This window comes from Aquarana catesbeiana, linkage group LG01 (genome assembly GCF_042186555.1).
Source record: "Aquarana catesbeiana isolate 2022-GZ linkage group LG01, ASM4218655v1, whole genome shotgun sequence".
NCBI classification, from domain to species: Eukaryota; Metazoa; Chordata; class Amphibia; order Anura; family Ranidae; genus Aquarana; species Aquarana catesbeiana.
Genome location: NC_133324.1, coordinates 472,663,838 through 472,677,943, shown reverse-complemented (window position 1 = coordinate 472,677,943; position 14,106 = coordinate 472,663,838). Strand labels below are relative to the sequence as shown.

The window sequence follows — 14,106 nt, the reverse complement described above, 5'->3', positions numbered from 1 at the left end:
ACCTAGGTACAGTGAATATCTCCTAAACTTGGACCTTTTAGGAGATATTCACAGTTGCAGTAGCCAGCGAGGTCACCAGCACATGCACAGTGTGCTCTGAATTGAGGGCACACTGAATGTGGCATCAATTCAATGTGCTGCGATCCTGACTCCCGTGTGCGTGGGGGACGGTATTATGGCCTGGGCATTCAAACAGTCCGGGAGCATGAAGTTGGAAGCGCCTACAGCAGTAACAGCTCACTGCTGGAGGGCTCAATATAACATTTAAGTGTCATAATGTGCTAGTATGCAGTGCATACAAGCGCAACATGACATTAACCTGTGGGGGGGGGGGGGGGGGATTTATTTGTATTTTTTATTTTTTTTACACTTTACTGCTCCTTTAAGATAGCAACACTAGAATCTATAATCAATCAAAAAAATTTTTATTGACTAACGCAGCTGGATAGTAAGAAACCTATGGTTATGGGTTATACTGCTGGCTGCAGGACAAATAGATCAGAGGTACATAGAAAACTGAAAGGCCAGCCCCCATGAGGCTATAACCCCTACCATCTCATCTGCTCAGGTGTACCAAGCAATCCAGCGAATGATCACATATGAGGGGAGAGAGCTATGTCAAAAAGGGAAAAAAGGATTTTTAGTGAGAAAAATATTACATTTTCTCTATTGTCCATCGAGGGACACAGCTTAAAAGTAAGAAACCTAGGGAGGTCCAAAAGCAGTCTAAACAGTGGTTAGCACATCCAAAACAGGTGAACCAGCCAATGCGAGGAAAAAAAAAAAAACGGGAAACCAAAGAAATTGCACTTACAGAACCTATGAACCGCAACAAGCATCTGTAAAAGCAGATCTCTTCATTAGGGTAAATGGCAGAGACCACTTTGGGTAAAAAAGGATATCTTGGCCTTTTCCTTATGCAAGTCCAAATGGGGATCCTTACAGGACAACACTGACAACACAGGAACCCTTCTGGATGAAGCAATGGCCACAAAAAAGGCTACTTTACTGGATAACATCAAAGGAATTTCCTGAATAGATTTAAAAAGGGGTCTTTGTAACATCAACACTACATTTATATCTCACAGTTGGAGTGGAGACCAAACAGGGGGTGCAATGTGTGCAATCGTTCCGAGATTTGCACCAGTGAAAATCAACAGTCAATGATAAAATCTTGCAGTAAGTAGATTTACAACCTTTAAGCATTGTCAGAAATAACAGGTTTCAAAATGCCACAGTCTCCAAGAACCTGGGTTTCAACAGCCAGGCCATCAAAGCAAGCGAGAATTGGAGTGGGAAATTGGTTATTGAGGACAGTTTTGGCGGATCTGTAGAAGCCAGAGACAGAAGCCACCATGATAGAACATCTGCGTTCAAGGCTGTAACCAGATCATCTTATCCAGAAAAAAAACTGGATTTACCCCCACACTGTGAGACCGTTCCGTAACAAAATTCTCAAGTTGAATTAGAGCTGCGCGAATAATCGTTAAAAGATCACAATCTCGATACAACCCCCCTCACTATGCTAATCAGCTGTTACTGCGATTCTCTGTCAACAGTACAGAGCCAAGCTGTCAAAAAAAAAAAAAAAAAGCCCTAGTACCCCGAATTATGGAATCAGACTTCTTGAAGTCCAGGATCTGTCCAAAGTCTTTAACCACTTGCCGACCGCCTCATGGCAATATATGTCGGCAGAATGGCACGGGCAGGCAGAGTAACGTATGGGCACGTCACTCCCATCCTGCAGGCGGGGGGCACGATTGCCCAACAACCCCCCCCCCCCCCCCCCCCAGTGCCCGAGGTGGTCGGCATCCAGGAGCGATCCGTCCTGAGGGGGGAGGCCACTGATTCATGGCCTCTTCCTCACGATCGCTCCTGGCGAATGAGAAGCTTCCTCTGCTTCTGAACTATAAACAGAAGCAGAGGAAGTGATGTCATCTCTCCTCGTGGAGTCTTTTCGTTCCGGCTCCCGAGGAGAGAAGACATCACAGTGAGTCTGCACTAACACTAGCACACATAGGCACATAAACACCCCCCCCCCCATCACCCCCCCCTGTCACAGTGACACCAATAGCTGTTTTTATTTGTATACTGATTACTGCATTGGTGTCATTTGTGACTGTTATAAGTGTTAGTGGTAGGCCCCTTTAAGTCTAGGGTACCCCCTCCCTAATAAAGGTTTAACCCCTTGATCACCCCCTAGTTAACCCTTTCATCCCGTCGCCAGTGTTACTAAGCAATCTTTTCTCTGATCGCCATATTAGTGTCACAGGTGACGCTAGTTAGCCAGGTAGGTATTTAGGTTCACCATCAGCTTTTTATAGCGTCAGGTACCCCCCCCATATACTACTTACGGGTGATGCTGGTTAGTTTTTTTTTTTTTTATACCCGCCGTTATTTACCTAATAAAGGTTTAATCCCCTGATCGCCCGGTGGGTGATATCAGTTAGGTTTTAGGGTCTGCGTCGCCCCAGGCAGTGACAGATTAGTACCAGTATCGCTAACACCCACGCACGCAGCATAAACCTCCCTTAGTGGTATAGTATCTGAATGGATCAATATCTGATCTATACTAGCATCCCCAGCAGTTTAGGGTTCCCAAAAACGCAGTGTTAACGGGATCAGCCCAGATACCTGCTAGCACCTGCATTTTTCCCCTGCGCCCAGCCCAGCCCACCCAAGTGCAGTATCGATCGATCACTGTCACTTACAAAACACAACACCCATAACTGCAGTGTTCGCAGAGTCAGGCCTGATCCCTGCGATCGCTAACAGTTTTTTTGGTAGCGTTTGTTACAGTTGCTGACAGCCTAGGAGCTTTTTTACCTGTGAGTCTCACTAGTGTACCAGTAAATTTAGAGCCAAAAATGGCAAATCTAAGGTACACTAGTGAAGAGGCTACACGTTTCTGAGCATGACAGATAGTAAAGAGGAAGTCACTCATCTGTCAGGTTCAGGCTCAGAATACGATCCTGTAGAGTACAGCGGCTCCATGACAGATAGCTCTGACGACGGAGTTGTGGTCCCTGCCAAGGTCAGGCGTACGAGACCCCGATGTTCTTCTGCTGTTGAGGTGCAAGAACCGCAGGGCTCTCGTATGGAGCAGAGACGTAATAGTGCCGCTCATCCTGGTGAACTGGCAAGCACCAGCGGCCTAGTACACCATGGTCGTAGGCAAACCAGCACTGCAGTAACACGTGGTGACGTGGCGAGTCCCATAAGTGCAGTTCAAGCTGGCGAGGTGGCAAGCACAAGTAGTGTCCCGCTGCCACCAAGAAGACAAAAACAGGCCCAAGGAGCCCATAGTGCCCTTCCTGCTGCATTCGCCAATCCAAATTGGGAACCCACCACTTCTGCAGCACCCGTACTTCCCCCGTTCACTGGCCAACCCGGCATTCAGGTGGAAACAGTTTATTTTATGTCACTTGATTTTTATTCACTGTTTTTCACCGAATATCTCTATAGATCTATTGTGGACCAAAGTTATTTGTATGCTGGTCAATACATCAGATCGAGGGCAGTAATTTTAGCAGTAGACCTCCTCTGTAAATCAAAAGTGGTAACCTGTAAAGGCTTTTAAAAATGTATGTAGTTTGTCGCCGCTGCATGTTTGTGCGCAATTTTAAAGCATGTCATGTTTGGTATCCATTTACTTGACCTAAGATCATCTTTTTTTATTTCATTAAACATTTGGGCAATATAGTGTGTTTTAGTGCATTAAAATTAAATAAAAAAATAAAAAAAAAAGTGTGTTTTTTCCCCAAAAGAAAAATGCATTTGAAAAATCGCTGCACAAATACAGTGTGAATTTTTTTTTTTTAACACCCACCATTTTAATTTCTAGGGCCTTTGCTTTAAATATATAATGTTTGGGGGGTTCAAAGTAATTTTCTTGCAAAAAAATAAATAATTTTTTCATGTAAACAAAAACTGTCAAAAAGGGCCTCGTCTTCAGGTGGTTAGAAGAGTGGGTGATGTGTGACATAAGCTTCTAAAGGTTGTGCATAAAATGCCAGGACAGTTCAAACCCCCCCCCCCCAATTGACCTTATTTTGAAAAGTAGACACCCCAAGCTATTTGCTGAGAGGCATGTCGAGTCCATGGAATATTTTATATTTTGACACAAGTTGCGGGAAAAAAGCAAGTTTTTTTTTTTTTTTTGCACAAAGTTGTTACTAAATGATATATTGCTCAAAACATGCCATGGGCATATGTTAAATTACACCCCAAAATACATTCTGTTGCTTCTCCTGAGTACGGGGATACCACATGTAAGACTTTTTGGGAGCCTAGCCACATAGGGGACCCCGAAAACCAAGCACCGCCTTCAGGCTTTCTAAGGATGTAAATTTTTGATTTCACTCCTCACTGCCTACCTATCAGTTTCGGAGGCCATGGAATGCCCAGAGTGTATCACCCCCCCCCCCCTCAAAATGACCCCATTTTGTAAAGTAGACACCCCAAGCTATTTGCCGAGAGGCATGGTGAGTATTTTGCAGACCTCGCTTTGTTAGTTTTTTTTTTGCAATCTTCAAAAAAATGGATTTTTCTTTTCTTTCTTCATTTTCAAAAACAAATGAGAGCTGAAAAATACTCACCATGCCTCTCAGCAAATAGCTTGGGGTGTCTACTTTCCAAAATGAGGTCATTTGGGGTTTTTTTGTGCTATCTTGGCATTTTATGGCCTTCGAAATGGTTAGGTAGTGAGGCGTGAAATCAAAAATTTACGCCCTTAGAAATACTGAAGGTGGTGATTGGATTTCGGGGCCCCGTACGCAGCTAGGCTCACAAAAAGTCCCACACATGTAGTATCCCCATACTCAGGAGAAGCAGCAGAATGTATTTTGGGGTGCAATTCCACATATGTCCATGGCATGTTTGAGCAATATATAATTTAGTGCAAAACTTTGTAAAAAAAACAAAAAAAAAAAAAAAACAAACAGTTTGTCATTTTCCCGCAACTTGTGGCAAAATAGAAGATATTCCGTGGACTCAACATGCCTCTGAGCAATTAGCTTGGGGTGTCTACTTTCCAAAATGGGGTCTTTTGTGCGTTTGTGTGTGTGCATGGGGGGGGGGTTGCACCATCTTGGCATTTTATGGCCTTCAAAACTGATAGGTAGTGAGTGAAATCATAAATTTATGCCCTTAGAAATCCTGAAGGCGGTGCTTAGTTTTCGGGTCCCGCAAACGAATATACGCTTATTGTCATTTTTTACCAAAGACGTGGCTGAACACATTTTGGCCTAAACGTATGACTAAAATTGAGTTTCTTGGTTTTTTCTTATAACAAAAAGTAGAAAATATTTTTTTTTCTAAAATTCAGTCTTTTTCCGTTTATATCGCAAAACATAAAAATCACAGAGACAATCAAATACCATCAAAAGAAAGCTATTTGTGTGAACAAAAGGACGCAAATTTAGTTTGGGTACAGCATTGCATGACCGCGCAATTACCAGTTAAAGCCTCACAGTGCCAAAATTGTAAAAAGTCCTCTGTTCTTTAAGCAGCCAAATGATCCGGGGCTTAAGTGGTTAAAGGTGCACATTACGCTCTTTGAGCAGCTGTTCATCAAGGTATAATGTTGTGATGAAGGCCTAGAACTGGTGCAAAGACCTTTGTGAACACTCTCATGGCAGAGACAAGGCCTAAGGGAATAGCCACAAACTGACAGTAGCCATCACCCACAGCAATGCGAAGAAAACCGCTGATGAGCTGGAATAATGGGATTGTGTAAATGCACATCCTTTAAGGTTGACGGATGCTAAAGAGCCTCTGAGACAAAGGGAGGCAATAACTGACCATATAAGTTCAGTCTGAAATGTGAGGGGAAAAAAAAGTCATTGGGAACTATTAGATCCAACTTGGATTTTGAAAGAGTAAACAAAAACCTTGATATTTTTGGGTTGAAAGAATGGGAATGATAATCCCCTGGTTCAATAATCCCTGAATGACTAAAACAAGGTGCATCTGATATTGCTAAAACATGGGAGTACGCAAAGCGAAAAATCAAGGTGGAGAACAAAGGCAAACTTATTTTGTAACCTTTAGACACTACCTCCCACATCAATGCATTAGCTATGCAAGTTTCCCAAATTTCCACAAGCTCTGATCCCTTGGCTTGCAAAGGGTGTTTTGAACCCTTGTGCCCAAGGGGGTGAAAGACTTGTGGATCCAGTAATTAAAACCTGACTTGGTGGACAAAGGAATGCTTTGATGCAGGATAGAAACGTGCCAACCTGCAGCATCGATCCTCATCTTTGCATAGCTGGGTTAGGCAAATACTCTTAAGCTCCCCTCCTCCCTGTCATGACTTTAAAGGTTTTCTCCAGCAAAGAGTTGAAAAGATGATCTCACACAAAGTGTAGGCAGGACAAGGGCTTCTTAACTGTTGCTTTGCCAACCAGCACTTAAGCCAAAGTATCCTGCACATCTCAACAGAAAAAAGGTTACCAAAGAAAACCTGGGTAGATCCATATCTCAAGTACCCCCAACAGGCCATGTTTTGGGAATTTCTCTAAGATAAAATAGCGGTCCAAAATACCAAGCCATTGACTCTGATTTACAGCACCTGTGCAAGATAAAGAAAAACCTTTAAACATGGCCTGTTGGGGGTTCTTGAGGACAGGGTCGAGAACCACTGTCTTAGAGCAGGTATCTATAAAACTTTCTAAACAAAAGGGCCAGTTCACTACCCTCTAAACATTTAGGTGGGCCAGACTGGCCAGTAGGATTAGAAAATGCCCTGGCATCGGTGGGAGTAAACAAGGCCATAGGTTTGGTGGTCAGTGGGAGGAATAGTGCCTCATATAATTTGGGGTCAGGGGGAAAAATTAGTTCCTCATCTCTGGAATCAGTGGGAGTAATAGTATCCCATTGTTGGAGTCAGTGGAAGGAATAAAGCCCCAGAGGTTGGATAAAGGCACGCAAAGGCCACATTCCAGCTCACGGGCCGTAATTTGGAGGCCCCTGGTCTTACAGTTCAGTACAAGACACAAGCAACTTATTCATATAGCATATAGGCCTGTACTTTCAGATGATTGGACACTGGCAAGCTTTTGAGGACATGCACCCCTGAGGTGCCACCACTAAACCCTACCCCACTCAGTGAGTCCTCATTTATAGCAAGCAATGCAGGGTAACAAAGTTTAGGGAGCATGGCCTGTGTCTTGTACTGTATTCTAAGATATGGAATTTACAGGCAAGAAAAAAAATCCTCCGATCTTAATAGTACAGTACAGGACACAGGCAACGTATTATACACCATGGGACAATGAATACAAGGGTAGGCAACAACTGGGTAAATGGAACTCTGCCAACTGGTCCAAAAACAGGGCTAAAAGAGCCAGGTTCAGAGTGATGTTGCAAGAACCTTGTGGCAAAAAGCTGCATCCACAGAAGATTGGGTATCTGCCTGGTAAAACTTAAAGCAGAGTTCCAGTTTCCTATGAAGAGAATAAAAGTCAAAACTCAACAGCTACAAAAACTATAGCGGCTGACTTTATAGCCACTCACCTGCCCCACAATCCAGCAGTGTACTCACCCCAGTCGGTCTCACCCGCTGTCTTCGTTCCTTAGGGGCCAGCAATTTCACTATGAGCACGCAGGTGGGACAGCCTGCTTCTTCACAGCTGGGTGCCCACTAGAGGTCGACAGATATATCGGCCGATATTTGTTTTTTTTTTTTACTTAATCGGCATCAGCCGATTGTGCTATAAAAAAAAAGCTGATTATAACTTCATCGGGACTTGCAAATGACTTCTGTAATAGAAGTCAATGCAAGTTTCCTGTAGTTATCTGTGGAGAGGATTCTCTCTCCCCCCTGGGCAGCCTGCCAAGTCTGATAAGAAGAAACATTGTATCTTTTCAAGTTCTTTTTATCAATGAACTGAGCTTCTTGTGTAGAAGCTCTCAGTTTAACCATTTAAAGACCAAATCTTTTCTGACACTTGTTGCTTACAAGTAAAAATCCTGTATTTTCTGCTAGAAATTAACTTAGAACCCCCCAAACATTATTATATTTATATATATTATATATATTTTTTTTTTAGCAGAGACCCTAGGGAATAAAAAAGCGGTTGTTGCAATATTTTATGTCACACGGTATTTGCGCAGCGGTCTTTCAAACGCAACTTTTAAAAAAAAAAATTTATGAAATAAAAAAAAAAAAAAACTAAGCAGTAAAGTTAGCCCATTTTTTTTCGTCCAAAAGTTTTGATTACCTGTTTTTTGTGTATTTAAGATAGTTATTTTTTTTAAATCTAAATTATACATAGAAGTGAACTGATTGGAGGTTTGTTTTGTTTAATAAATGTTTAAATGTAAAAAATTTTCTGTATCACTTATTACTTAAGGTTGCTTCACACTGGAGCGGGCATGCGTTGACGGTAAAACGCTGTTAGTTTTAGCGGCGCTTTACCGTCATTTTAGCGGCGCTATTCGGCTGCTAGCGGGGCGCTTATAACCCAGCTAGCGGCCGAGGAAGGGGTTAAATGCGCCCATGAAGCGCTGCTGCCGAAACGCTTTGCAGGCGCTTCGGCAGCGGTGCGCATTCATTTCAATGGGCAGGAGTGGTGGAGGAGCGGTATACACCGCTCCAAAGATGCTGCTTGCAGGACTTTTTTTTAACATCCTGCCAGCGCATCGCCTCAGTGTGAAAGCACTCGGGCTTTCACACTGAGACTGCAGGGGAGCCGTTTTACAGGCACTTTACAGGCGCTATTTTTAGCCCAAAAGCGCCTGAAAAACGCCCCACTGTGAAAGGGGTCTAACTGTTAGATTTTATGAGATGAAGGGAAAAAAAAAAAAAAAAAAAATCGGCCTAATATATCGGCCCAAAAAAATCGGCATCATATATCGGCCATCGCGATTTCTAAATATGGGCATCGGCATCGGCCAGAGAAAAACCCATATCGGTCGACCTCTAGTGCCCACTGTGCATGTGCGAGCAGCGCTGCACATGGCGAATGGTGGGTGCAGTCTTCTGGGACCCATCACGTCTTTCGCTCCAATCGCCTAGGCCAGGGGTAGGCAACCTCAGCACTCCAGCTGTGGTGAAACTACAAATCCCATCATGCCTCTGCCTCTAGGAGTCATGCCTGTTATTGTCTTGCAATGTCTCATAGGACTTGTCTCACCCACAGCTGGAGGGTAACGGTTGCCTACCCCTGGCCCAGGCGGTAGGAGCAGGTACCTGTCAAAATCGGGTACCTGCTCCTCAAACGTGCCAATTGTTCAAGAGGAGCGCGGGGACGAGTCCTTAAAGCAGAACTTCCCCTTTGGGTGGAGCTCTGCTTTAAAAAAAATGTATTATTATTCTTCAGAAGACCAGGTGGAGGCCCTAATTGTGAGAGTAGCGTTAACATGTGCAACCAGTGGTGTGATGCAACACATGGTTATGCACTTGAAACTGGTAGAATTTTAGAGCAAAGTTTGAAAAGTTTACAATCCAAACATAGCTCTGCATGTCCTCAAAAGCTTGCCAGTGTCCAGTCACCTGAAAGTATAAGCTTATAACCCACGGTGTTTGAATTAGTTGCCGGTGTCCTATACTGTATGATTAATGTGGATGTAAACCCGATTCATGAAATTTGAGCTGGGCACATATCTGCAGCGTTTCCTTATCTCTCTTCAAAGCACTATTTCCTGCAGCTGTCTCCTGCACCAATCTTCTGTTATCAGCCTAATAACGTCTGACAAATTCTGTCATATGTGATAAAAGCAGCCATAGTTTTGTGTTGGGGAGGATGCTATAAATAGATTAGCAGAGAACTGAACTAGTCGACGAACAGATCTGAAAGTCTCTACCTATGAGGAGAGGGGGTGTGTGTGCACGCACGCGCCTTTCCTCCAATCAGCCATCTTGGCTGTATGCCCAGGCTTTACTCTGCAGTGTTGAAAAGGAAGAGAAAATCTAACATGATCTGAACTTTCTAAAGACTATATATCTATCTGAAGACAGCAGATATACATGTAAAACTTATGTTTCATCTCTGTATCATCTGAAGCTGTTCGCTTAACAGGGTATAGTGTGAGGGTTTACATCCACTTTAAGATATGTTTTCATGAGCAGATTTACTATCTTTCACTTTAAAGAAAATTTGACTATACCATTAAATATTTCCAAAGCCAACAACTGCTAAAAACAAATCAGCTGTTAACATTAGAGACAAGTTTAAGCTTAAAAATATTCACATTTTTCTTAGAACGTAGCACTTTATATAAAATTTCATGCTGATAAGGCTACCAGTGCTCTCAGTTTTCTGAGAATTCTGCTGGGTTTATTCATCTAATATCTGAGACTGGAAGATTTTAGTTTGCAGCTCCAGGTCACCACAAGATAATCTCACTCTTGCTGCTGGATTTTCTATGTATTGAACTAAACACAGAACCTGCATTCATTATATCTGGTCTCCCACAGTACATAGACATCAATGCAACTGGTTCACATCGATTTCCCATCCATAGCAATGCATATTTGAATTCAATCTGATGCTATTCTATGAATTCCATCAGATCCTGGACTGCTGTGCTTCCTCAGCAAAGAAAGTAAACATTTTACCTATTCTAAATAACCTGTTCATTTATTTACATGTATTTTTATTAAAAGGCCATCCATACCCAAGAAACACATACAGCAGTTTACAACCAAGAATACATGTAACATTATTCCAAATTCGTCAATGTCCGATTTCATGTTAGAACATTAGTTTAGTGTGAGCCCTACTGTTCTGAATATTTACAGCATCTCACAAAAGTGAGTACACCCCGCACATTTTTGTAAATATTTTATTATATCTTTGCATGTGACAAACGCTGAAGAAATGACACTTTGCTACAATGTAAAGTAGGGAGTGTACAGCTTGTATAGCAGTGTAAGTTTGCTGTCCCCTCAAAATAACAACACACAGCCATTAATGTCTAAATCACTGGCAACAAAAGAGGAGCATGTCAAAATTAGGCCCAAAGTGTCAATATTGTGTGGCCACCATTTTGCAGCACTGCCTTAACCCTTTTGGCCATGGAGTTAGTTCACCAGAGCTTCACAGGTTGCCACTGGAGTCCTCTTCCACTCCTCCATGACATCACAGAGCTGGTAGATGTTAGAGACCTTGCACTCCTCCACCTTCCATTGGAGGATGCCCCACAGATGCTCAATAGGGTTTAGGTCTGGGAGACATGCTTGGCCAATCCATCACCTTTTACACTTAGCTTCTTTAGCAAGGCTGTGGTCGTCCTGGAGGTGTGCTTGGGGTTGTTATGTTGGAATACAGCCCTGCAGCCCAGTCTATGAAGGGAGGGGGATCATGCTCTGCTTCAGTATGTCACAGTACATGTTGCCATTCATGGTTCCGTCAGTGAACTGTGCTGGCAGCACTCATGCAGCCCCAGACCATGACACTCCCACCACCATGCTTGACTGTAGGCAAGACACACTGGTCTTTGCACTCCTCACTTGGTTGTCGCCACACACGCTTGACACCATCTGAACCAAATAAGTTTATCTTGGTCTCATCAGACCACAGGACATGGTTCCAGCAATCCATGTCCTTAATCTGCTTGTCTGCAAACTGTTTGCGGGCTCTGTTGTGCATCATCTTTAGAAGAGGCTTCCTTCCGGGATAACAGCCATGCCATGCAGACCAATTTGATGCTGTGTATGGCATATGGTCTGAGCACTGACAGGCTGACCCCCCACCCCTTCAACGTCTGCAGTAATGCTGGCAGCACTCATACGTCTATCTCCCAAAGACATTTATTTATTGTTATTTACTATTTTTAAGGTTGAACTGGATGGACTTGTGTCTTTTTTTAACCTGACTATGTAACTATGTAATCTCTGGATATGACACTGAGCATGTGCACTCAACTTCTTTGGTCGACCATGACGAGGCCTGTTCTGAGCGGCACCCGTTCTGTTAAACCGCTGTATGGTCTTGGCCACCATGCTACAGCTCAGTTTCAGGGTCTTGGTAATCTTCTTATAACCTAGGCCATCTTTATGTAGAGCAACAATTCTTTTTTTCACATCCTCAGAGTTACATAGTTACATAGTAGCTGAGGTTGAAAAAAGACACACGTCCATCAAGTCCAACCTATGTGTGTGATTATGTGTCAGTATTACCTTACATATCCCTGTATGTTGCGGTCATTCAGGTGATTATCTAATAGTTTCTTGAAGCTATCAATGCTCTCCGCTGAGACCACCGCCTGTGGAAGGGAATTCCACATCCTTACCGCTCTTACAGTAAAGAACCCTCTACGTAGTTTTCTTCTAATTGTAATGAGTGGCCCCGAGTCTTATTAAACTCTCTTCTGCCATGAGGTGCCATGTTGAACTTCCAGTGATCAGAAAGTGAGAGCAATAACACCAAAATTTAACACACCTGCTCCCCATTCACACCTGAGACCTTGTAACACTAACAAGTCACATGACACCGGGGAGGGAAAATGGCTAATTGGGTCCAAATTGGCCATTTTCACTTAGTGGTGTATTCACTTTTGTTGCCAGCTGGAACAACAAATTTACACTGTTATACAAGCTGTATACTCACTACTTTACCTTGTAGCAAAGTGTCATTTCTTCAGGTGACAAACATGAAAAGATATAATAAAATATTTTACAAAAATGTGAGGCATGTACTCACTTTTGTGAGATACTGTATATCTAGTAGCAAGAGCTCCTGGCAGAGTGACTAAATGAAAATCAAAAGACAAAAAGCCACAGGCCATTATCACAAATTAAAGCTTAGCATAAAAAAAAAAAAAAAAAAAAAAAAAAAAAAAAACTTACTGCTACTCTCATCCCCATATTTGTTAATGCACTTGGGCTCTGCTGGGTACAAGGCAGAAAAGGCCGATGGTACGATATCCAATATCCGCTGATAGTAAGAAAGCCTAGGCAAAGAACAAAGACACATTGTAGTTCAAGAAAATATGCTGGAAAAACACAGGTTCGTACCCAACATTTGTTTTTACAGTGCTCAGGTACCGAGATCATAAAAAAGAAAAAAAAAAAAAGAAGGAAGAGGACTAGACTCATAGGGGTTGATTTACTAAGGCTCGGTTCACACTGACATGAAAGTCGCGAGACTTTGCGAGCTGACCTAAGTACTACTTCGATGCGACTCTGAAGCAAGGGAGGGGTTACACGGCAGAAAAAGTCTGCGTAATCTTGGCACAAGTCGGATAAAGTTGCCTTGAAGTAGTACAGGAACCTTTTTTTTCAAAGTCGGAGTGACTTCAGTAGTGCAAAGACAGTTCTCATTGACAAACATGGGATTTCGCATGTTAAGCAACTTGGGATCTCACAAGTCGAATCCCAAGTTTCAGCAGTGTGAACGGAGGCTAAAACTGGAGTGCGCAAAATCTGGTGCAGCTGTGCATGGTAGCCAATCAACTTCTAACTTCAAGTGGGAGTCCGGCGACCAATCTTTTTTTTTTTTTTTTTTTTTTTTTTAAGGTCATTGAGACACTTTGCTAATCCCAAAATAATACTCACAGTTTGGGTGTAATATTTCCTCCTCTGTCTGTTTTCGTACTGAAGAATAACTTTAAAAATGTGATGCTGGCTGTTTCCATCTTGCTTGTGTGAAGCCCACAAGCATTGATTTCCTGGATGCGGTGAACGCTGTTCATTCACAGCTTGTTCACACGCATGATCATTGTTCCCGCACTGAATCTTGGGAAGCCTGACACTAAGCTCCCAGGAGACAGTGCGGCACCGGGGAAAGGCAATAAACACGCCTACTCCCATGGGAGGAGAGACAGGAAGTGCCACATACAATATAAAAGGTAATTACAGCGAACAAAAAAAAATTTGTGCGGCATTTGAACATCTATGCAATTAACTGAAGGGGGTAAGATTAAGTTAAAAATTTGAGTGGAACCCCGCTTTCAGCTTGTTCAATTAAGCTTTGCGAAAAAAAAAAACAAAAAAAACAAAAAAAAAAAAAAAGGAGGCCAATTGGTTGCTACGCACAGCTGCACTGGATTTTGCACTCTAGTTGTAGTACATCAACCCCCATAATGGCCAGAGTGTGGCACTGAGAGAGAGAGAGAGAGAGAGAGATTGAGAGATCGAGAGAGAGAGGACATCCAAAGCTA

The 14,106-nt window shown here is 42.8% G+C and overlaps 1 protein-coding gene across 1 annotated transcript in view; it reads right to left on the bottom strand.

The window, feature by feature from the left end:
- NCBP1 (nuclear cap binding protein subunit 1) overlaps nucleotides 1-14,106 on the bottom strand; it is a 78,966-nt gene that overhangs the window by 12,188 nt on the left and 52,672 nt on the right. Inside the window, exon 15 of the mRNA XM_073591245.1 lies at nucleotides 12,794-12,897. Coding sequence (XP_073447346.1) covers nucleotides 12,794-12,897 — 104 coding nt within the window. The remainder of the gene's footprint in view (nucleotides 1-12,793; nucleotides 12,898-14,106) is intronic.